The sequence below is a fragment of the Phlebotomus papatasi genome, chromosome 2, assembly GCF_024763615.1.
Source record: "Phlebotomus papatasi isolate M1 chromosome 2, Ppap_2.1, whole genome shotgun sequence".
NCBI classification, from domain to species: domain Eukaryota; kingdom Metazoa; phylum Arthropoda; class Insecta; order Diptera; family Psychodidae; genus Phlebotomus; species Phlebotomus papatasi.
The window spans coordinates 67,267,135-67,290,413 of record NC_077223.1 but is presented as its reverse complement, the minus strand read 5'-3'; the positions used below and the strand labels follow the sequence as shown (position 1 = coordinate 67,290,413).

At 33.2% G+C, this 23,279-nt stretch overlaps 1 protein-coding gene across 1 annotated transcript; it reads left to right on the top strand.

Annotated features, from left to right (window-relative positions):
* Nucleotides 1-11: 11 nt before the first annotated feature.
* On the top strand, nt 12-22,109 carry LOC129803943 (proton-coupled zinc antiporter SLC30A1). Its single transcript, XM_055850837.1, has 7 exons — nt 12-256; nt 9,255-9,487; nt 9,556-9,680; nt 11,818-11,915; nt 11,995-12,233; nt 17,167-17,673; nt 21,461-22,109. The coding sequence occupies exons 2-7, from the start codon at nt 9,311-9,313 to the stop codon at nt 21,629-21,631; spliced, it is 1,317 nt and encodes a 438-aa protein (XP_055706812.1). The 5' UTR covers nt 12-256; nt 9,255-9,310; the 3' UTR covers nt 21,632-22,109.
* Nucleotides 22,110-23,279: the final 1,170 nt, after the last annotated feature.

Genomic DNA, 23,279 nt, shown 5'->3' with positions numbered 1-23,279 from the left:
TGACCTGTCAGATTTCCAAATAGATTTTTTTTTATTGTACGACGAAAAATCAGTGAGTGAACTCGTGAGTTGGAAAAAGGTGATTTTAGCCTATTTTCGGGTGTTACAGGATTCAGTGAGACAAAGGAGTGCATCGGGCAAATGATGGTGATGCTGAAAGTGTAGGAAAATTAGTGAAAAATCATGGGAATATGTGTTTAATTGAGACATCTTCGCTTACTACAACTAACACTGGATTCAATATCAGAAGTGTATTGTAAGTGCCTCTGCCTCCCTTGTACCCCAAACTCCAATTTCGCATGGGGAGGGAATTCTTGGGGAAAACTGTGCGTGGAAATTCCCCATGGAAAGTCCATTGAGGGCTAATATCTTTTTTTTTGCGGGAGAGACAAAGAACAAAGTGATTCTGGCTTTTCTGCACGCGGTACCAAAAAATTATGTTCTTGTCATCCATTGCCTTGGAGGTTTTTGCGCTCTTACACAATTCAATTTTTATCTCATTCACGATATGTTAAGTAAAAATTGCGTCAGTTGAAATCAAAAGAGGACGTCGAGACAACCACAAAACTATAATACACCAAAGAGAGTCAAGATAAAATTGAGTAAATTGAATCACAATTGCTCCAAAAAGCCGTAGTAACCAACACAATATTTTTGTGAGTGAGAAATTGTTTTGTGTTTCGATTGCTTAGATTAGATTCTTTCCAATTAGACGATATAACGACCAAGTGCCTGATATTGGGTTATTCTCTCATTAAGTGAATTGTAGAGAGTCTTCAGGGAACGATAGAGTCTTCCAAAGTTCCCCAAGAGTGAGTCAGTTAAAGTCCCCAGAGAGCTTTTCCCAGAATTGCCACGTTAGTTGTTCTCTTAAGAATTCTCCAGAACAATGAAAAAATACTATGAATAGGAAGCTACAAAGTAGATGGATAAAGAAATTGCTAGATACAGAATGTTCTATAAATTCTATACAAAGTCTTTTGATTGCAAATTAGCTAAGCTCGAAGGAAAGATAATAAGATAACCCTTTGATATATTATTCATATTCCACTTAATAGTACTTTAATACTTTTCTTTCGGTAAAGACGTTATTTTAAAAATTTGAGGTTGAGTGTTGCTTAACCTTGAAAAAGTAAGGTTATGTGCAGACAGAAAATGGATTTTTTTTAGTTCAGTGGCTACGTAATTTTTGCATACATCAGGAAGAGGATTTAAAAAAAATCCTCTTCCTGATAGATTAAGATTTTCTTATATCAGACAAAATGTACTTTTGTATCTTTGAGGTTAGAGATAACCTAACCTAACACTTTTCATCTGTTTGAGGCCAAAAAACTGATGGACCTCCTTGTCAAAAGGGTTATAACAACGCATAAAAAAGAGATTTCATTATTATAACCATAAAATTTTAAATCATTCCTCTTGTTTAAAAAAGACTGAATTACCCAGGAAGCACAGTTAACAGAAAAAGCAGCGTTTTCAGAATATTTTCGCTGAATAGATTAGCAAAAATATGCTGACCGGTCAGCAGTCGCCGAAGAGAATTTGCTAACCAAATATGAGGAAATGGCACTACCTCGCGAGTGTCGTTTTAAAGTTAGTAGAATTCAACTGAATTAAAAACGGTTAGCATTTGGTGCTCGCGGGATACTGAAATTGTGGTTGTGTTAGGTCTAACCTAAAAATTTTTAACGTTTTTAACCTTTAATTTAACCCTTTAAGGACGATTGGAACACCGGTGCCCCATAAAGAAAATAATTTTTCCTGACTACCCAAAGTAATTTTTATCTGATGTTTGTTGTATTAATTGTAAAGTAGAAGGTTGAAGGAATCTAGACTAGTTTTTGCAAGTCTCTAGCTATTTGCTATGTAGTAAATATTTAAGCTCAAAAATGGCGAATTTTTAAATTCTCAAATTCATAAATGATTTTATTTATTTTTTATGCTTCTAATATTTTTTAAGCAAAATCCTTTTGGCAATAAAATCTACAATACTCATACGTTATATTTTGTATTAAAGTGAAAAATATTATTCATTGGTATTGTCAGAAAAGATACTTAAATTTTTAGGCTATTTTTGTCCCTATCGTTCATAGAAGCACAAAATACACCGAATCAGACTCGGTTGAACTTTCCAAGGTTAGATGTAAGACTTATCATTGATTATGTTTCTCAGTTTAATTTTTATTATTGATTTTCAGTCCGTAAAAAGTGTCTCGTCGTTAAAGGGTTAAATGTCAAAAACATTTCAACATTCTTGTCTTATGAATTTGGGTATTTTGAATACTAATTGAAGTATCTTTTATATTTTTTTTCATAAGATTTTTGAAATCTTTCCGTAAATCATAACCTCTGAAGTTTTATAAGATTTTTCATTGTTAAAATTTTACAATTTTTTTGACTAAATCCCGTTTGATTATTAAAGTAAAATTTTAAAACGCTGAAAATTTTCTAGGCTAAAATAAATTTTAAAATATAAAGCTAAGAGTAAGATAAAATATAATTTCAGATTAAAAAAGTAAAAGATAGCAAAGCGTTCTACCTTTGCCAAATGCTCGATCTCATGAGATAGATCTCTTTGTGAATATTTTCTTTCCCATGGATTTTTTTTGTGTTTATTGGTTCATAAATCATAAAAGCATTCCAAAATAGAAAATTAGTAAATAAATGTGCATTTTAAAATGATTTGGCACGAGTTTACAAATATGTATAAGCATACGTACAAATAAAAAAGTAAACCAGAGAAAGATAAGTAATTTACGGATATTTTACCGTTTCATTAGCAGTTTCAGGACCTTTCCAAAAAATCCAAATTTAACCACATCGGTTGAAAAATAAGCTCTCACAATTAATTTACTAATTATTTAATTTAATTTTTGACCTTCAAAAATATAAGATGGCGATTTTTTAGGTAATAGATTTGTATGGACGAAATGTTCACTCGGACTACCTCCAAAACAGACAAAAGATATCAAAAAATAAAAGAAATCGTATGATCCGTTTTCGAAATAAACCAAAAAACATGGTTTGAGAGGGGGAGGGAAAATGATGGTCGTAATAATGATCATTAAATCATTTGCTTAACTTATGGGAGGGGGGTCCCCTAAGATTGGAAGTTCGTATCTCTTACCATTTAGCCTCTAGTTGGGTTACAAATTTACGGACAGAGAAAAGAACATTTAAGAAATATAAGTAATTTACGAGTACTTTACCTTGAGAGACATATTTTAATCTATCTCAATTTTATAGGAAGGTAATTTGTAAATGCATATCATTCTATGTGAATATTGTTTATTATATCATTTTAGCTTTTTTTTAGAAATGGTTTCTGGTCATAAATAAGCCCTTGAGCTTTAGACCTACAAAATAGGTAAGGGGCGGAACAAAAAAAAATACTTTACCGATTTATTACTGATTGTAATCGATGCAGCGGATTTGGAAATTTCAAAACTTTTTCAAAAAATCTATTTTTAATCAAATCGGTTGAAAAATAGGTCCTCTAAAGTACTAAAAACCTTTTTCGTCAAAAATTCAAAATGGCGATTTTTTTAGATCATAGGTACAGTAGACTCTCAAATTCGGTCATTTGGTACCAAAATGTCACCCGAATTAGCATCTGCATACCATCTGCATACAAATATTGAGTTTACATACTCTTACTTATTGTGAATTGCATTAAAACTTCATAATAATGTAAAATTACATCAAAACTAAGACAAACCATGGCAAATTTGAGCATATTTGCTTCATTTGGTAAATCATAATCAAACTTGAAAAATGACAACAAACTTTTTTGAAATGTAACTGCTACCCGAATTAAAAAGTAGTTCGATCTTAAAGAGTCGAATTAGCGAGAGTCTACAGTATGTATGTTGGGTGAAATAACCGTTTGGACCACCTCTTAAGAAATATCCAAAAATAAAATAAATCGTAGGATCCGTTTTCGAAATAAACCAAAAAACATGGTTTTGGAAGGGGTTTTAGGGGCTGTGGGGAAAAGAAAAAACGTCGGGGGATAATGTTTTTTATTGGAGGTTACCGAAGATCGTTAGTTGATATCTCTTACCGTGTAAGCTCCAAGTCGATGACAGGTTGCAAAAAAGTGGATTATAACAAATTTATGGCCTCTACATACTACAGAAATTTATTTCCAAATTCAGAAATTTTCCTACACAGGTGTAGCGTGTAGGCAATTTGCTTGAATGTTGGACATAAATTTCTTTTATTAAAAAATATCATGTATTCTTTTAAATTTTAAAGATTCTCTATGAACTTGTAAAAGATTTTCTAGGTTATATTATGACCTCTACACACTAGAGAAATTTATGTTCATATTGAAGTGAATTCCCTACGCTTGAGCAGGAAAAACTCTTCAAATATGGACATAAATTTCTCTATTGTGTAGATACCATTATATGCAACAAAACACCTAATTTTCTTAATCTAACATTCTTGCCATTTATGAAATTTTCACTACCGTGATTAGTTGTGTAGTAACTTTTGAAGACGTGACGCAATGACACATGTCATGTTTACTTTTCTTTCTGGCTCTTATCACGCTGGTCACGCTTTTCCCTGAGCAAACATGTGAGACAAATATTCTGTGCAAGTTTATTGGGTCATCCCATTATTAATCTTCATCTTGACCGCAATTTAATTTCAAAAGTCACCCTCTCAATGGGCCTTTTCGAATTTTCCAGTAAACATTCTAACCATATCCATGGGAGCAAAGAACTCGCCAAAATGTGCCACTTCCTTTGTGGCATGATTTCTTTGTGGGGTATTATTACAGTCAAAGCCAAACACGATTTCCCCCTTGTTTGAGGCGTTGCTACGCAAAATTGTTTTAGTCAATTGAATGCATTTTCTTCCAAATTGCTATTTCCAAAAGGGAATTGCCCTCTGTCTTTATTGTGCAGGGTTCTTGTGTTCAATAACTTTTCCCAAAAAAAAAAAAAGTTTTGTGCGAAGAAAGTCAATAAAACTTCATGAATTTTGTTAGTTCATTTCAAAAGTTCAGAAAGCAAAGTTTATTAATGTGGAAAGTTAAGAATAGGATAGAATAGACATTTTTTTTGTAAGAAAATGTGTTAATCGGTTTTATAGGATTTAGCAAAAAAAATTGTTACAAATTAACTTAATTTAAACTTTAGGAAAAATATAGATGTTTCTGGGGAGTATAAATTAAGCCGTTCAGACTAAAAACAGGTTATTTAAGTAGGAAAATGCATATGCGATAGACTATTTTGTTTGTTTAGTTTAGATTTAGAGCAATTCAATTTTATGACAATAAAATCTTTTGATACGAACATAGGGGAACGCTTTCAGGCTTCGCACATACTCTGGCTTTGAACACTTCACATATTTCTTTAATGAGTCTAACCTAATATTTCCAGGAAATGTGTGGTTTAAGACTAGCTATTAAAATTAAATCGTTTTTAGTTCTTAAATTTTTAGTCGAAAAGTTTGGTTTGATTGATTAAAATTTTATGAAAATATTTTAGGCTCCCATTTTAAAATAACTTAACTGCTCGAACTTCATATAGAAAGCGAGATAATCCCTCGAGATTCTTTTTTTTTAGATCGCCTCATTATCCCCCCCCCCCCCTAAGGGGTTATATTTTACTAGAATTTTGCAAATCTGAAGTTTCGTGTTCTTTGATGTCACGCCGCTTGTCTATCCCTTACCACGCCTAGAGTCCAAACGGTTAGAGATGGAAACATGGGGTCTTCGGGGGACCCCCTACCATAAGTGACCATTAACATGTCCCTCATTTTCTCCCCATATCTCACCCCTATTCCTTCAAAACTCATGTTCTTTTTAAGGATTGCTCGAAACGACGGTTCGTGAGATTTTTTTTTTTAATTTTTCGACATGTTTTATAGGTTGCCTTAGGCGGACGTTTCGTCTATATACGAAAATACTGTTGAATCATAACTATAATAACAGTTTTTCAAGCTCAAAAGTTAAAAAAATCGTATTTCTCAACGACAAGGTTGAACCGATTCATAACCGATAACTGGTTTTCATCCGAAATTCAATATTATTGCTCCTTAACTATTTTGGGGGAAATTTTAAGCGATTTATTAATCGATTCAAATATTCGAAAAACATAAATTAATTGCGATTAGTTGACCAATTCATTATTTATTGAGACTGGTATAGTCGAGTAAGAAATTTCAAGACCTTTCCAAAAAAAAAAACTCCAAATTTAAGTAAATCGGTTAAAAAATAAGCCCTCTAAAGTGGTTGAGCTTTGACCTCCAAAAAATCAAAATGGCGAATATTCTGGTCATAGATATGGACGATATGTTTGTCTGGGCTACCTCTAAGACCTTTAAAACATATCCGAAAACGTTTTGAAAAACCTGGGCCAGTTTTGAGAAAAAAACAAAACTTTTTTTTGTGTAAATTCTTTTTTTTTAACTGCTCGAACTCCAAGAGAGAGCAGTTTTAACAATCGTGTTTTTTTTTCAACTTCTCCATCCTGGCTGCCAAACGGTAAGAGATATTGACTTCCGGTCTTCCGGACCCCCCCCCCCCCCCCCACAAGTCAATATTCTCTATCGAACTAACTTACCCAAATTACCCCCCACTTCTTCTAACCCCTCCAAAAACATGTTTTTTTGACTTTGCAAAAAATTGGCCCTGGCGATTTCTTTTATTTTTGGACATGTTTTGGAGATAGTCTAACCGAACATTCTATCCTTCTACACCTATCACCGGAAAAATCACCATCTTGAATTATTCAAGGTCAAAGTTCAACCAACCTGGAGGGCCTAATTTTCAACGGATTTTGTTAAATTTGGACTTTTTTGAAAGATCTTTTAATTCTGAACCCTACTGCATCGGTCATAATTGGTGATGGATCGGGAAAGTAACGGAAATAGCTCTTTATAAAAAAAAAACTTGTTCGCACTTTTTCAGTCTTTTGACCCATATAAAATTCAAACGGTAAGAGATATCAACTTCCGGTCTTCGATGACCTCTCCTCAAATGACCTTATCTTAAACCCGACCTCTTTAGTATTTCTCCATCCCTTTTCATGCGTTCCCTATTCTCCAAAAAATGAGTTTTTTCGAACTTTGCAAAAAATTGGCCCTGGCGATTTCGTTCATTTTTGGAAATGTTTTGGAGGTAGTCCAGCTGAAAATTTCGTCCTTAGACACCTATCAACAGAAAAATCGCTATCTTGAATTATTCAAGATCAAAGGTCAACCAACCTGGAGGGCCTAATCTTTAACGGATTTGGACATTTTTGAAAGCTCTTGAAATTCTGAACTCGACTGCATTGGTCATAATCGGTGATGGTTCGGAAAAGTAACGGTAATAGCTTTATTTTAAAAATACTGTTTTTCGCATTTTTTCAGTCTTTTGACCCATATAAAATTCAAACGGTAAGAGATATCAACTTCAGAGCAATAAAATTGCATCCCTTAAACGAAGAACATTCCTTAATGAAACGCTTTTTAATAAAAATGTTGTCTTATAGGAAGTTGCTTTTAACCCTGAATGAAAGGGTTATTTATCAGTAAGAAAATTAATTTTTACTCACATTTCCAAAGGCTAAAAGTAAATGAGCAGTAAAAAAGATGTTTTGTTTTGCTGACCAGTAGGGGAATTCTGTAATTTTCGTGGCATTGTCACACATGAGTTCGAAACCTGACAATGCCAATCGTCGAGCTTTTTTGTCATATCATATGAGTTCGAAAATTCAATTCACTGATTTTTTTTAATGACATCCCTTTACTTAGTGATATTATGCAAATACAGTATGTTTTGGTTAATTTGTTTAACAGAATTCATTGTCATTTGAATTGCCAGAAATCTCGAATATGTGACTTCTGACAATGCCACGTTAGCTGAAATGGCAATGTCACGGCTACAGAATCACATTTTCGAAAAAGCTCTCCCGAGATTCAAACCCAATTTGTCATATGGCATTGCCAGAGCGTCAATCGGCTCTTTTTCAATCAGGCGCAAAATTTTGTTGACAATTTTCAAGTTTAATTATGAAGCAAATTTGTTCAAATTCGCTGTAGTTCCTCTTGTTTTTTTCGTGATTTTTAATATTTGACCGTTTTTTGTGGAATTTACAATGATTTTACATGGCCTTTCGAACCCCAAACTCTTTCGGTGCTGCGAATTTTTGTGGCATCGTCATACGTGAGTTCGAAACCTGACAATATGCCAATCGAGCTTTTTTCTCATATCACATGAGTTCGAAAATGCAATTGATTTTTTAATAAAATTCTTTCAATTAATGATATTACACAAATATAGATCGTCATGGTTCTTTTATTTAATAAAATTCATTGTCATTGGAATTGCCAGAAATTTGAAATAATGTGAAGAAAATAATGCTACGTGAGCTCAAATGGCATTGTCATAGCAGCAGAATCACGTTTTCGAAAAAGCTCTCCTGAGATTCGAAAATTTCCCTAGTTAAAGGAATGCCTTAATTCAAGGATAAATAACAATTTAAATTAATAAAATTAAATTGTTGATGAACATGTTTACATCTTTTTTTTGTAATTCTGGAAAATATAGGAAAAAAATCTGTGAAGTGCGACTATTCTCTCGTATATAAAGGGTTAAATTCCTTAATTTTTGGAATTGTTTGAAAAAGATTCTCTAATTCTTTATTATTAATATTATTTACGTATTTCTAATTATTTTAATTCCCGGAATTTTGGAAGACAATTTATCAAATCATGAATTCTTAATATAAAATGTTAGTTGTTTTAACAAGATAGAATTTGTTTTTGTAACTTTTCATTGACTTTGTGTATATTGGAGGTAAGATATAGGTATCATACATCTTTGTAAAGAATCTCCGCTGATTTTTTCTCTGAGTCTATATCGATGACCATGACAAAAATGTGAAACAATGTAGACGTAGACGTAGAATCTGATAATCTCAAGTGAATTGCCAGCTCAATTACTCTCACTCTCTGATAAATTAACCTTTCATCAACACTGATAAGAAACTTTTAACTTCCATGGCGTTTTTTTTTCGTGCAAACTTTTGCACACTTTATTTATTACAAACAAATGGATAATATAGAGATTATCCCATTGCTGATAATTTTCTATTTATTTGAAACACGTTTTTCCCAAGAATTACTCCTAAATACTTGCATTTGCGTTAAAATGATAAATTCCGTGACTCATGGATTTTGCAATTTTTTTTTGTGATATACTGATTTATGACTTTGCAATGATTGTTTCTTTTTTCTTGATTATTTCTTCAAAGGACCCTGTGGACATTTTGGTGTTTAAGAAATTTTTAAAAAAAAGTAATTGTAGACGATGGGAAAGTTTTCTGGGAAAAAATGTCGTCTTTTGACGATGATGTGGCTTACGGCATTTTTCTTCTTTGTGGAAATTGTCGTGGGCTACGTGACGAATTCAATGGCTCTGGTAGCCGATAGTTTTCACATGTTGGGTGATATTGCGGCTCTTGTAATATCATTTTTGTCGATAAAGGTGAGACCCTCATTTAGCTAATTTTGTCTGGACTTTGGATAGTCATCAAAGGGGTTGTCTTTTTGCAGATGTCACCAAAGAAATGGTCTAAAAATACATTTGGATGGGCCAGAGCTGAGGTACTCGGCGCTCTTGTTAATGCTGTCTTCCTCGTGGCACTTTGCTTCAGTATCACCATTGAGGCATGCAAAAGGTAAATTAAAAAGAAAAATATTTGTTTTTCTATATTTACAAATTTTATTTGAAAATGCAGTGTGAGAAATGGGGGATAATCGATATTTTGTGATACCCTTTGGTTCTTAATCGAAGCTTAAACTTTGAGAAAAAAGCTTTACCATGGCTATTGAATTCTATAAATGTTTTGTTCGACAATTGTGTTGTTTATTTTTTTTAAAACTTCAAGATTTAAAGCTTTAAAAGTTAATATAAAATGGTATTATTTGCACATAAATTGCCCGATTTTTCGCTTTTGAAATAAAGAAAATTTAAATTAATTGTTTTTGCCGGTAATTATCCTTATTGACAATAAATTATTGTCTTTATTGAAAAACAAGGTATTTTACTTTAGGGTGGAGTAAGCACTTTTGGCTACCCGGTTAACATTTTAAATACTTTTTAAGTATTTAATAAGTTCTTAACTTAAAAAATATATATGAAAATGAGACAAATGTCAGCGCTTTGTGTCGAATAGTACAACTGATATGACATAACTCTCCTTTGACACTAAGTCCTTAATTAAGTAGTTTCTATTAAGGACATGGAAAGGGTTTAAACTAAAGAACTTAATTAAGGACTTTCGACTAAGCACTTTTTAAGCAGTTATCCTGATGTCTTTAAAATATTATTTATAATTCTTAATACTTTTTTATTTCTTAATAAAATCAAATATAAACACATGCCTGATTGGCAAGATGATTACGTTGCTACCTGCTCTGTCATGTTGTTCGGCATAACACTTTTTTCGCTAAATTGTTGCCGAATTAAACTGTTATTGTCCTAAAATCTCTCCAGAAGAGTCAAATTCCCAGCGGGCACCAAATGCTAAGCGATTTCAATTCAGCTAAAATATATATATTTTCAGCTGAGTTCTGCTAACCTTGAAGTGACACTAGCGATCGCAGCGGCGATTAGTCAAAGTTATTCTTTTTCCCCAATAATGAATTTGGTTTTTGTCTTTGCTGAGGTTGCCGGGATTGAGTAGAAGCTAAATGTAAATCCTTTCCATTATTACAATTTCATGATTCTTACAATAACCACATTTGACATTAAAAAATTAAGCAAAAAAATTAAAACTCATTTAAATACTAAAAGACTAAGAACATATGAAAGGAGAATGGTCAAAATTATATGGGCGCTGGTCCCGGAATCGCCACAAACGGGAGTTGGCGGATTTTGTAGGCACTGATATAAGATTAAAAAATTGCCTGGAGACAGGACGATAAACACTGGGAGTCCTTGTAAAAAAGCCTTTATCCTTCCGAAAAATCGCTGTTTTGACAACGAATTACTCAAGAACTGCTAAAGCGATCTTTATGAAATTTGGTATAGGGCAGTGTATTACATAAACCTTTTATTAATTTAAAAATCTTAAATTGGTTATGGATTTTGAGAAGGGGCGTGGCCAAAAATTATTTTTTGGTGATACTTAATAAGTGCTTCTGCTATAAGGAAATAAATATCATTTACTTCTGGTTGTCGACCGTGTGGAAATTCAATGCAAATAGGGGAAGGCTTTCAGGCTTCGCAAACACTGGCTTCGAATACTTCATAATTTTTCTATATTCCTTTAATGAATACGATCTAGTTTTTCAGAAACTCTAGCTATTAAAATATATTGCCACTAAGGCCAGATTCATGAAAGGAATATGGGAAAAATATTAAGTGTTCGAAGTCTGATTATGTGCGAAACCAAAACTTTCCCTAAAGGCGGGAGTTTGGTCTATTTTTTTTGTTATTGAATTTATTTTCTTTGTCTAGCGTTTCGATCCTGGATGGAAAAAATGTATTTCATAAGTTTCAACACTGAGAAAAAAAGAGGCTGTGATTGACTTTTTTTCGTCATAACTTTAACACTTTTTGGGTGTAAAAATATATTAATATTTTTTAATGTTAATTTTACACCTTTTAAGGGTAAAATCAACATGAAAGAAGGGCAACTTTAACCAATAATACACATAAAAAGGGTAATATTTACACCGTTTTCGGATCAATACTGCAGGGTAAAATTAACATTTCCGAAATGTTATTTTGACTTTTTCGGATTTCTCTCACTCAGTGAATTTATTTATTAAAATGACTAAAGTTCATTTATTTATCTATTTTTGGTAAAGGTTCATTGAGGAAGAACGAATTCACGAACCAAAACTCTTGGTGATTGTTGGATGTGTTGGACTCCTAGTCAATGTTGTAGGCTTATTTTTACTCTATGGTAGGTTCAATTTTCTCTAGTAAAGTGAAAATTTGTGGAAAAAATTGAATGTTTTTTTTTCTTCTAAAATTTTCAACAGAACACGGAGGCCACGGACATTCTCACTCCTTATCACGATCTCGAAATAAATTGACACGCTTAACAAATACGGATGATAACGAGAACAATTCATTCGTGTATCAGCAGAATCCATCGGCGCAACAATTGAAGAAGAACTCGGGACATAGTCACGATTCCTCGCAAATGAACATGCGAGGGGCCTTTCTGCATGTCCTCAGTGATGCTCTTGGAAGTGTCATTGTCGTAATTAGTGCACTGGTGAGTTATAAATTGTTATTATTTTTATCACTCAACAATTCTTTGAATTTTTGCATTACATTTTTATCATTTTCCGTGTCATCGAGAAAGAATTTTATATATCAACAAAAATATTCTCACGAATATTCAAAGGCCAAATATTGAATTTCTATTAACATTGAATACAATTTTTTTATGCAATTGAGACATTGATGAGAGACTTCAAGTTTAAATTTAAAAAAAAATAGTGGCTAGAGATGGTTCAAGGTGTCGATTTATTTTAAAGCTTCAATCAGAGTTTTCAAATGAAAAAAAATACAACTCCAGATTGTCGTGTAGATTGAAGATAAAAACTCACATGGCAAATTTAATAAACATGTGCTTCTCATGGTGACACGAAAAAAAATAGAAGAGTAATTTCAACTACAGTGTAATTTAACCCATTTAGAATTTGTAATGAAGTGTGTATACAGATTAAAATGCTGCTCAAGTAATGTTTGATTACGCAGAAGTCTCGCTGTTGGCAGAGATTAATGTGCATTTTTGGTGGGAAAATTCGTTGTGGAGAGAAACGATTACACCTAATAGAAATTATTATATATGCAACAGTTTTGTAAGTGCTTTTGGGTTGGAAGCAACCAATTTGGAATTTTGATGAAAACATTTAGAGAAACAAATTGCTTTTAATCACGTAGAGTGAAATGTGGGCTCAGTAATTTCATTTTAGAGAACCGTCATTTGAGTAAAATACTAGCATTTGTTAATTATTTGTTCTTATGCAGTGCATTAAATAATTTTGATCTATATTAAAAACATAATTTGAAATAAATTAAAATCGAATGAAATAAATTCATTTCAGAAAATTTCTAACAAATGTAGGATAAGGGCTCATAATTTCGGACAGTCTGCTTATAAGCATCGATGTTCCAAGTTTGAAGTTCGATATTTTCAATACTAATTGACTTTTTTTGTTACTCTCTTTTCATAAGACTTGTTTAGAAACTTGTCAAGCTATTTATCGTCTTATTTTTACTAAAATTAGTTTTAATACGTTTAAAAATGAATTGATAAGTAGAGGTGACCTTGGCTCTTATTTTGGACAACTTGTATATTAATTTGGCCAACTTGGCTGTAAATTTGGACAGCTAATCCGCCTCAATAGGATGCCCATTGTTCTTCATTTGATGAACCAATCTTACCAAGTCCTCTTCCTGTTCATGTAAGGGTACCGTAGAATGTCACAAGAAGCCCGGAAACTTTCCATATCATTCATTAAAGTGAGTTGACTTCGGTGCTCCAAGTACGTGCGGATTCGCTCATTCCCTGACCTTTCCGGGAGCCTTTCAAGGCTTTTCTCGCTACATCTCTTTCGTAGAGATGATGCTCCTTTGTTTCTCCAGGCATTTGTCCAACCTAGTCATCACAAAAGCTAAAACTTCACGAAATTTCGTGAGAAAAACACCTGTCCAAAATAAGAGCCATCACCTCACTGGTAAATGTCTTAAAACATTTCCCATTTTTCACACGAAAAATCTAATTCACAAGGCAAATCTCACTTCAGATCAAATGTACAAATCACCACTAACGTGAATCAACACAATATTCTATGAATATTCAATAATATCACTCAAAAAAAAACGAAGAAACATTGTTAGTACTTTACCACAGCTAAATAAGACTTAAGTAAACACGAAGTTCTGTCATTTCTCGTAAGCAATTGCTCACATTGAATTTTCAACAAAGCAATTTCAACTCAAATCCTATTCAAAATTTAACGTATTTAGTGTTAAAATCTTCCAAAAAGAACAAGTATTTAGACAAAATTCATTATTCATCAAGTTTTGAAATTAAAATCCATGATTTCAATCAATTTATTTTTAGTGTCCAATTTTAATCTCAAAGTGTCCAAAATAAGAAACTGGTCAAAATTATGAGCTTTTCCCCTATATCAGACACCTTACTGCTTTGAACATAAAAAATTTCTTAAGGATATTGAAGGAACTTATTTGATTGTGGAGATAAAACTTTCAAATTTTTAAATTTTAAACTTTCAGAAAGTTAGAACTACAAAATTCGGAATACGTTCTGTAAAATATAGAGCAATTATAAATTATAATAATCTACCACAAAAATTAAGAAGAATTGGGAACACAATACATATTAAAAATCTTAAAAAAACTAATTAGAGAAACACTGTAAGCTTTTACAGTGTTTATTACAAACTATAAGGATGTCCAAATGTAAGATATTTTTTGTAGGACCTCAATTAATTCCTGAGCAAAGATATTTTTGATTAAAAAATTGTGAAATTGGCTTGCAGCATATGCTGCGGTCCGGAAAGATTTAAGAAGAGATCTGTAGATCTAAAAGGCATGAAATAAACTGAAATCTAATTTAATCTAGATTTTCTTCAATAATCCAAGTATTTACACACTTTTCTAATATGTGGAAGCCAATAACAATATAAATAGATATAACAAGCCAAAACAAAAAAACTATAAATCTGTTAGTTGCCTTGAATTGAGCTAATCATTCTAATAAGTTGCCACAAAATGATGCAGAATATAGCGATTGATATAGTAATAGTACATATACCTGCAAATGATAAATCTTATTTGGCGCTGATGGTTTTATACTGTTTTCCCAAAGAAAAAGCTCCCTTTTGAATTCGATTCTTTCCGCGATATGCAGCTTTTCCGCCAAGGGGAACGTATCTTTTTCGTCGATCCACTTGAGATGCTCGATAGTTATGTTATTTTCTAATAAATAAATACATATGAATATAACGGCGTTATCGCACTTGCACATTAAAATTTTAATGTGATTCACATCATTTGTCGCTTGTGAGCGTCCAAATATGTTATTAGTGTCTTTGAGTCACTTAATATTTGGGGTTTTACTATTTATTGATAAAAAAAGTGGACTTGGCCTGCAAAAATAAGTTTAAATTTACCTAAAACATAAATATTAGGTGTGATTCCTTCATAATCACACCTATTGTGATACTCTGATTTTCTAAAAGTGCTCCGATCGAGCTAAAATTCACAGGGTATATGTTTTGAACATCCCTGACGCCAAAAATGATAAGCCTCAATTTTCGGGTCCGGCCGGCCGTCCGGCCGTCCGTAGTACGCAATATCTCCGGTTTGGAAAGAGATATCTTCATAAAGTTTTTTAAAAAATATATCTACTTGCGCGTACGATAATTTCTATGTTATTAGTTTTTTTGAAAAACTGGTTCTAATCCGGTTCGAACCGGAAATTTTTCGCGGATTTTCGCGGGCCGAGAAATTTTTCGCGGATTTTCGCGGGCCGCGAAATTTTTCGCGGATTTTCGCGGGTCGCGAAATTTTTCGCGGATTTTCGCGGGCCGCGAAATTTTTCTCGGATTTTCGCGGGTCGCGAAATTTTTCGCGGATTTTCGCGGGCCTCGAAATTTTTCGCGGATTTTCGTGGGCCGCGAATTTTTTCGCGGATTTTCGCCGGCCGCGAAATTTTTCGCGGATTTTCGCCGGCCGCGAAATTTTTCGCGGATTTTCGCGGGTCGCGAAATTTTTCGCGGATTTTCGCGGGCAGCGAAATTTTTCGCGGATTTTCGCGGGTCGCGAAATTTTTTTCCAGTGAAATTTTGCACATATCAAGCCTGAAAGAGGGTCTAAATGGATGTAAAGTTTGAGGCCTCTATCTCGCATAGTTTCCGAGATAATCGACTTTAAATATTTTCAGACACTTTTATGCATTTCTCATACAATTTTATGTATAAATATCGTTCGAGTTTGCCACAATCCGATTTTGCAACGAAGGAATCACACCTCTATAAGCTGATCTAGGCTTATCACTGGTTTTTTCACATTAAAAAATTAAAGAGAAAATCGCATTATTTTTTCGCATTAATGCTATAAATCAATTTATATCAAATTTTGCGGGCCAAGTCAACCTTTTTATCAAAAAATAGTTCAAATTTTGAATATAAAATGATTCAAACACACAAATTACACATTTGGACTCTCACCAGCGACAATTAATGTGCAAGTGTAATAACACAGTAAGTGTGTGTAATGCCCAACGCACAATGACTTTTGTTTAGTAAACATGTTTTTGACATTTCAATGAGAGTGAGTGAGATCTAGATCTAGTCTTCTCGCTCATTCTCATGAGAAATTATGAACACATGTTTACAAACAAAAGTTATTGTTATAAAGACAGTTATTAAGAAAATTATGAAAAAAACAAGAAATTGTGTTTCCGTCATTGTTTTTGTATTCAGATTTCTATTCAGTAGTATAATTCGGTATTATTATTATTTTATAAATTTTCTTTAATATTTTTAATATATTTTTTTATATTATGTTTCTGAATGAAACAGTGAATAATTCTATGGATTTAGAAGAAGTAAAAAAAAAATTCATCAGCCCAAAAACAAGCATTTAAGTAGCACTCTTCGGAAAACGATCCAGTTACCCCACCTTAGTATAAGTGTCATCAAAATGCAGATATCCTACTTAAAATAGCCCTTTTTGCTCTGTATTTGGCTACTATTATATTTGTAATAAATTGCTGAAGATATCTTCAATTTTGATATTAAAACTTTAACTTAAATTTTTGAGCTTTATTTACCGCAGAATTATTAAAAGGTTTGCCGTATGATCAATTTAAATGAAATCTTCAATCTATTTTCCCGAAGTTTAATTTTAACTCTGATTGTGAAAGCTATCGCAATAAATATTGCGTCTTTTGCCACATTTTGCGCGTCCTCAAACATTTAAATTCACCAAAAATAGGTTTGCATTTCTGACTCATCGTCATTTCTTTGGATGAGATGAGAGAAGTCACGTGCTGTGAATTTCACTCTCTCTCTATTTCCTCATAGTCTATTTGTCCAAAGAGACAGACACATAAATTTCTCCCTGAATTGTGGGTGGAAGTGATGATGAAGATGCTTCTGGATTTGTAGGTTGTCTGGTTGACTGAGTGGAAGTACAAGTACTACATGGATCCTGCCCTTTCAATTGTCCTTGTGATTCTCATTCTGCACTCCGTGTGGCCTCTGTTGCGGGAATCTGCATTGATTCTGCTGCAGACGGTACCCACGCATATCCAGGTGGATGCCATACAGAAGCGTCTCCTGGAGAAGGTGGATGGAGTTTTGGCTGTACATGAGTTTCATGTGTGGCAATTGGCTGGAGATCGCATCATTGCGTCAGCCCATATTAGATGCAGGAATTTGTCAGAGTACATGAAGATTGCCGAAAAGGTGAAAGAGTTCTTCCACAATGAGGGAATCCATTCCACAACAATTCAGCCGGAATTTGTGGAAATTGAGGCGCTGAACAGTTTGGCGGCCTCAGATGGTATCTCTAGTGATCTCAATGGGAGTGGATCGCAGGATTGCTGCGCCCTGGACTGCCCAACAACTGATGAGGGATGCGTGAGAGCGACTTGCTGCCAAAATAACAATAAAGTATTGATAGTCCTCCGATGATACAGAACTGGATCTGAATTCTTGGAACACTCAATATTTCTCAAGAAAAGAGGTTTTTAGAACAAATTCATATTTATTAAAATATTTAATCGTTTTTTTACAGATATATCCAAAATTTTCAAATATTTTAAAGTGTTTTTCTAAGAAGATTTTTAATCTTTAAAGACGGGAAGATAGAAAATATTTATGACCCATATGAGTTTTTTCTCGTACTTGTAAATAAATAAACACTTTTTATTTATTTTTTGTTTTGACCAAATTGATTTATTAAAACGCCAATCGAAAGATTATATTAAATTCTACAATATTGATGAACTACCAAAGTCTTCGATTGATTTGTCTTTACAATTAAATTTTTTGAGAATTTCTCGATAAAATGAACACTATAATGAAAAAAACAACATTTGCAAAAAAGAGCTAAAATTTTTGAAATACATTATTGGTATAAGGTTTGTTAAAGGTTTTTTTCTTATATAATTTTTGCATCTATTCAATTTATATTTTTTATATTATTTTGATTATTTAATCGATTAAAAATGTGTTTTTTTGTGATACAGCTGATTTGCTAAAAAATGCTTATGATTGCTTAAATTCTGTTGAAAGATAAATTAAAATATTAACTACCAGGTTTCAGACTGGAGGTTTAGCCCGGTTCCCAAAGGTCTGAAATTTTTAAATAACAAGGAGTTGCAGTGATATTTAAAGTCTATGGGCAATTAATCTAATAAAACATTTGTCCAAAAAAAAAGTTGAGACCGTTGAAGAAGATTCAGGATTTTCGGCCAATAAAAGCAAAGAGAATCAATAAACGCCAAAGACAGAGTTATCATTGGGGTTATCGTTGGGGTATCAGTAGGGTGCAGTAAGGCTCGTACTCCGATACAATAGGTCCCGGTCAAAATCCCGAATGGGTTGAAAACCCGAAAATCCAAAATCCTAAATTGATCGAATTCTCGGAAGCCTAAATTTCGAAAAGCTCAGAATCCTCAATAATTCGAAATCTCGAATAGGTTGAAATCCCGAAAAACTAAACTCCCGAAAGCCAAAATCCCGATTGAGGCAAAATCCGAAATAGTCAAAATCCTGAAAATCCAAAATCCTGAATGGCTCAAAATCCCGAATAGTCAAAATCGCGGAAAACCAGATTCCCGAATAAGACGAAATTCTGTAAAGCCAAAATCATGAAAGCTAAAATCCTTATTGGGTCGAAATTCCAAATGGGTCAAAATCCTGAAAAGCCAAAATTGCAAATGAATCGCAATCCCAAAAGGGTCGAAATCACGGGGAACCAAAAATCCCGAATGAGTCGAAGTTCCAAATGAGTAAAAATCTCGAAAAGCCAAAATCTCGAAAGCCAAAATCCTGAACGGCAAAATCCAAAAGAACCAAAATGCCGAAATGGGTCAAAATTCTGAAAAATTAAAATCCCGAATGAGTCGACGTTCCAAAAAGGGAAAAATCCCAAAAAGCCAAAATCCCGAAAACCCAAAATCCCGAAAGCCAAAATCCTGAATGGGCACAATCCAGAAGAATCAAAATCCCGAAAAGGTCGAAATCCCGAAAAGCAAAAATCCCGAATGAATCTAAATCTCGAATGGGTTGAAATTCCGTAAAACCAAAATTCCGAATGGGTATCCAAATCCCGAAAAATTAAAATCCCGAATGATAAAATCCGGGTAAAAATCTCGAAAACCGAAAATCCCGAAAAGCCAAAATCCCGAATTAATCTAAATTTCGAATGGGTTGAAATTCCATAAAACCAAAATTCCGAATGGATCGAAATCCTGAAAAATTAAAATCCTGAATGAGTCAAAGTTCCAAATGGATAAAAATCCCGAAAAGCCAAAATCCCGAAATCCAAAATCCTGAACGGACAAAACCCCGAAAAGCCAAAATCCCGAATGAATCTAAATCTTGAATGGGTTAAAATTCAGTAAAACCAAAATTCCGAAATTCGGTTGAATTCCCGAAAAATCCCGAATGAGTCGAGGTTTCAAATGGGTAAAAATCCCGAAAATCCAAAATCCCGAAAGCCAAAATCCTAAACGGGTCAAAATCCAGAAGAACCAAAATCCCGAAAGGTTCGAAATTCCGAATTAAACTTGTTGAAATTCCGTAAAACCAAAATTCCGAATGGATCGAAATTCTGAAAAATTAAAATCCCGAATGAGTCAAAGTTCCAAATGGATAAAAATCCCGAAAACCCAAAATCCCGAAAGCCAAAATCCAGAAGAACCAAAATCCCGAAAGCCAAAATCATGAACGGGTTGAAAGTTTGAAATTTTGAAATTTCGAAAAACCAAAATCCTAAACGGGTCAAGATCTCGAATTCTCAAAATTGTCATAGCTCACTCTCACGATTGTACGCGTGCTTGCAGAAAGCAAAGAGAGATGTTCTGTATTTTAGGAAATTATTCCGCTCATTATTCTCCGTATGATTTCATCCCTTTCAGGATTTTTGCCATTTCGAATTTTTTCTCTTTGGTTCTTATTTTTATTTTTTTGAGATTTTGGAGTTCCGGATTTTGACTGTCACGACTTAACCGGTACAGGATATAACATATTAAAATTTTATCAAAAGCGCTTCATAAACACCGAAAATACAGTGTGCTCAAGATATTTTCGATTATAGCTTCGGTCAGCACTGAGAGAAAAAAAGAGGGTGCGATTAACCTTTTTTCCTCAGAACTTTTTAGGTGAAAAATATATCAACATTTAATTTTACACCTTTTTAAGGGTAAAATTAACATGAAAAAGGGTAACTTTAACCCTTAATACACCTAAAAAGGGTAAAATTTACACCGATTTTGGATCAATAATGCAGGGTAAAATTAACATTTCCAGAATGTTATTTTAACTTTTTCGGATTTCTCTCAGAGAGGGAACATCGATTGGGAAGTGGAACTTATTGATGGAAAAGTCTCGATCGAATAACATTATCTAATTTTTGAAATATTCGACATGGGATTTTCGAATTGATTAAGCTGTCCTTCCGTTAAATCGTATTAAATTTTAGTGTTCTGAAATGTAGTATCGTTTGACGAGATCTTTCCAAATCACTCGGTATTCGATGATATTCATGGTCTGTAAGTATTAAGACGTGTACTGTACATTCAAAATGTTTGGGCCGGATCTGACGAGGTAGAATTCCACCTCGAACCACAAAAGTTGAGATAGTAAAGAATTTTAGCTAACTTCACGCGTGTCTTATGATTAGTATTACAGTAGACTCTCACTCAATCGGCTCTTTTTCAATCGGGCGACAAATTTTGTTGACAATTTTCACGTTTAATTATGAAGCTAATTCACTTAAATTCGCTGTAGTTCTTCCTATTTTATCGTGATTCTTTATAATTGAGCGCTTATTGTGGAACTTACAAAGGCTTTGACGCTCAATTCTATCGCTAAACCGGATGACATTTCGCCCCATATTCCCGATTGAGAGAGAGTCTACTGTATTACTGATACGATTGGGGCGCCAATTGTGATCTTTAGATGAATTTTTAATGTTCTGGGAAGTTGTAGGGTATTGGATTATCTTTATATTTGTAGCCAAACTAAATGATTTTATCTACAAACATCCGTAAAATTTGTTTGTAGGTCAATTGAAGGTCAAATAATCATAGACAACTTATTCTAAAACAGAAGTGAGTGTTCTAAAGTAAATATGATCCAGATCTGTATGATTTATTTGAAAAAAAGATTTTCAAAAATTGTTTTACTGACCTCTCCCTAATTCTTGAATTTTACACGAAAAAAATCACAGACACAATTGCCATCACCATCTCCATCGCCGTTCCTGTGTCGCCAGCGCAGTTCAAATGCACGGAATGATGTCGAGACGGGTTCACTGCTGGACTTTCCTGTGAATAATCTCACACCAGGCCCAACACGCAGCACCCTGACGCCGGAAAAGAGCCCTAAGACGTCCGTTTGACGAACAACAACGTCTCAGCAGCATTTTCAGGCAACAACCCTCGATAGTAAAGTTAGAACATTTTCACCATGTGGCTGTGATGGTCGATGTGTAATTAGTAGAAATATTATCATGGGTAATTTTCATTCTCCAAATACACCCAACTATTGAGATATATCCACACACACACATACACACACACACACGCAAACAAACACTAGAAAATCCAATTTTATCTATACTGCCAGTGTAGAATTGTGTGAATATGTTACAACAACAAAAAACAAATTACAAGTTTAAAAAAAAACTATATATTTAGTAGAATTACCTTTGATAAAAACAATTCTATAGATTGAAAGAAGCAAAAAAAAGATTAGAAATAATGACTTAAAATCTTGATGTGTGTGTTAGCACAGAGTTTTTTTGTGCGGCAAAATTTGACTATAAAAATTTTAGGAGAATAAAAAAAAAAGAATAATTAAAAATAATTACAAGAAAATCTATATTAGAAAAGAACGTTTTAGGCAATGTTGTAAAAATTGATGGTATCATTCGATTTTACTGTAATTATTTTCTTTAATTCGTATTTTGCAGGTAAGCTCCGCCCATTTGGTAGGCCACGCCCCTTGATGTATTTTTAACAAAAATTTATTTTTTTTTTAATATTTTTGGAAAGTTCCTTTTATTTTTTTGGTTGTCTTGATCTATCTGGGTCTTTCACCGTTTTTGTAACTGACACCCCTCGGTACAATGTTAGAAAACGTGTTCCAAAGATATGTTAAACAATTTTTTTTTAAAGTATTTCACAATGCGTATTTAGTGTTTTTTGGATTATTTCAATGTTTAGATTAGAAACTGCGGATTTTTATTAAACAAAATTTTTATTTTAATTGTATTTATTTATTTGTTTGATATTTAAAAAAATAGGCCACGCCCCTTTTATGAATCTTAAAATCATTAGTCATTTTTTTAATATGACATTTTTGTAGGGTAAACAATCTCCAATAGTAATTATTTGAACTATTTAATATATAGAGGCCAACTCACTTTACATGAATTTTAAAATAAAATACCGCCTTTTAATAATCTTTGATTTCACTATTTCATATACCAAAATAGGCCACGCCCCTGTAACAATTTTTCGATATCCTGTTTAAAAGCTAGTTTCTATTAAAAACAGAATTTATTTCAATTGAATTTGTGTCAAGAGTCTTAAACTCTAAACCAAAAAATACCTACAAGAAATACCAAAAAAAATAGGCCACGCCCCTATATGAGTGATACTTCAAAATAAAAATTAAGACATTTTCTTTTCCAATCTTGTTTGATTCTGGTATTTTATATACCAAAGATAGGCCACACGAAATTATGGCAATTTATCAATATACAATATATCTATATCTTAATTTTATTAAATTTAGTTATTTAATGCAATAAAAATGCTGTTTTCTAAGAAGCATTCTCTTAGAAAACAAAATCCGCATTTTAATTGTATTCAATTAGATCACTTGATATACAAAAAAAGACACCCCAGACACAAGGTAGACACTTTGGCCTAGGTCTGCCTCGAGGTCGACGCCTCCTCACAATGGCTTACATAGCTTTTCTGGGGAATCTTTTCCTATTCATGCGCTGAACATGCCCATACCATTGAAGTTGTGACCTCTCA

Coding starts and splice junctions, on each gene's coding strand:
- LOC129803943 (XM_055850837.1), top strand. CDS start 9,311: ATGGGAAAGTTTTCTGGGAAAAAATGTCGTCTTTTGACGATGATGTGG. Junction 9,681..11,817: donor ACCATTGAGGCATGCAAAAG/GTAAATTAAAAA, acceptor TTTTTGGTAAAG/GTTCATTGAGGAAGAACGAA. Junction 11,916..11,994: donor AGGCTTATTTTTACTCTATG/GTAGGTTCAATT, acceptor AATTTTCAACAG/AACACGGAGGCCACGGACAT.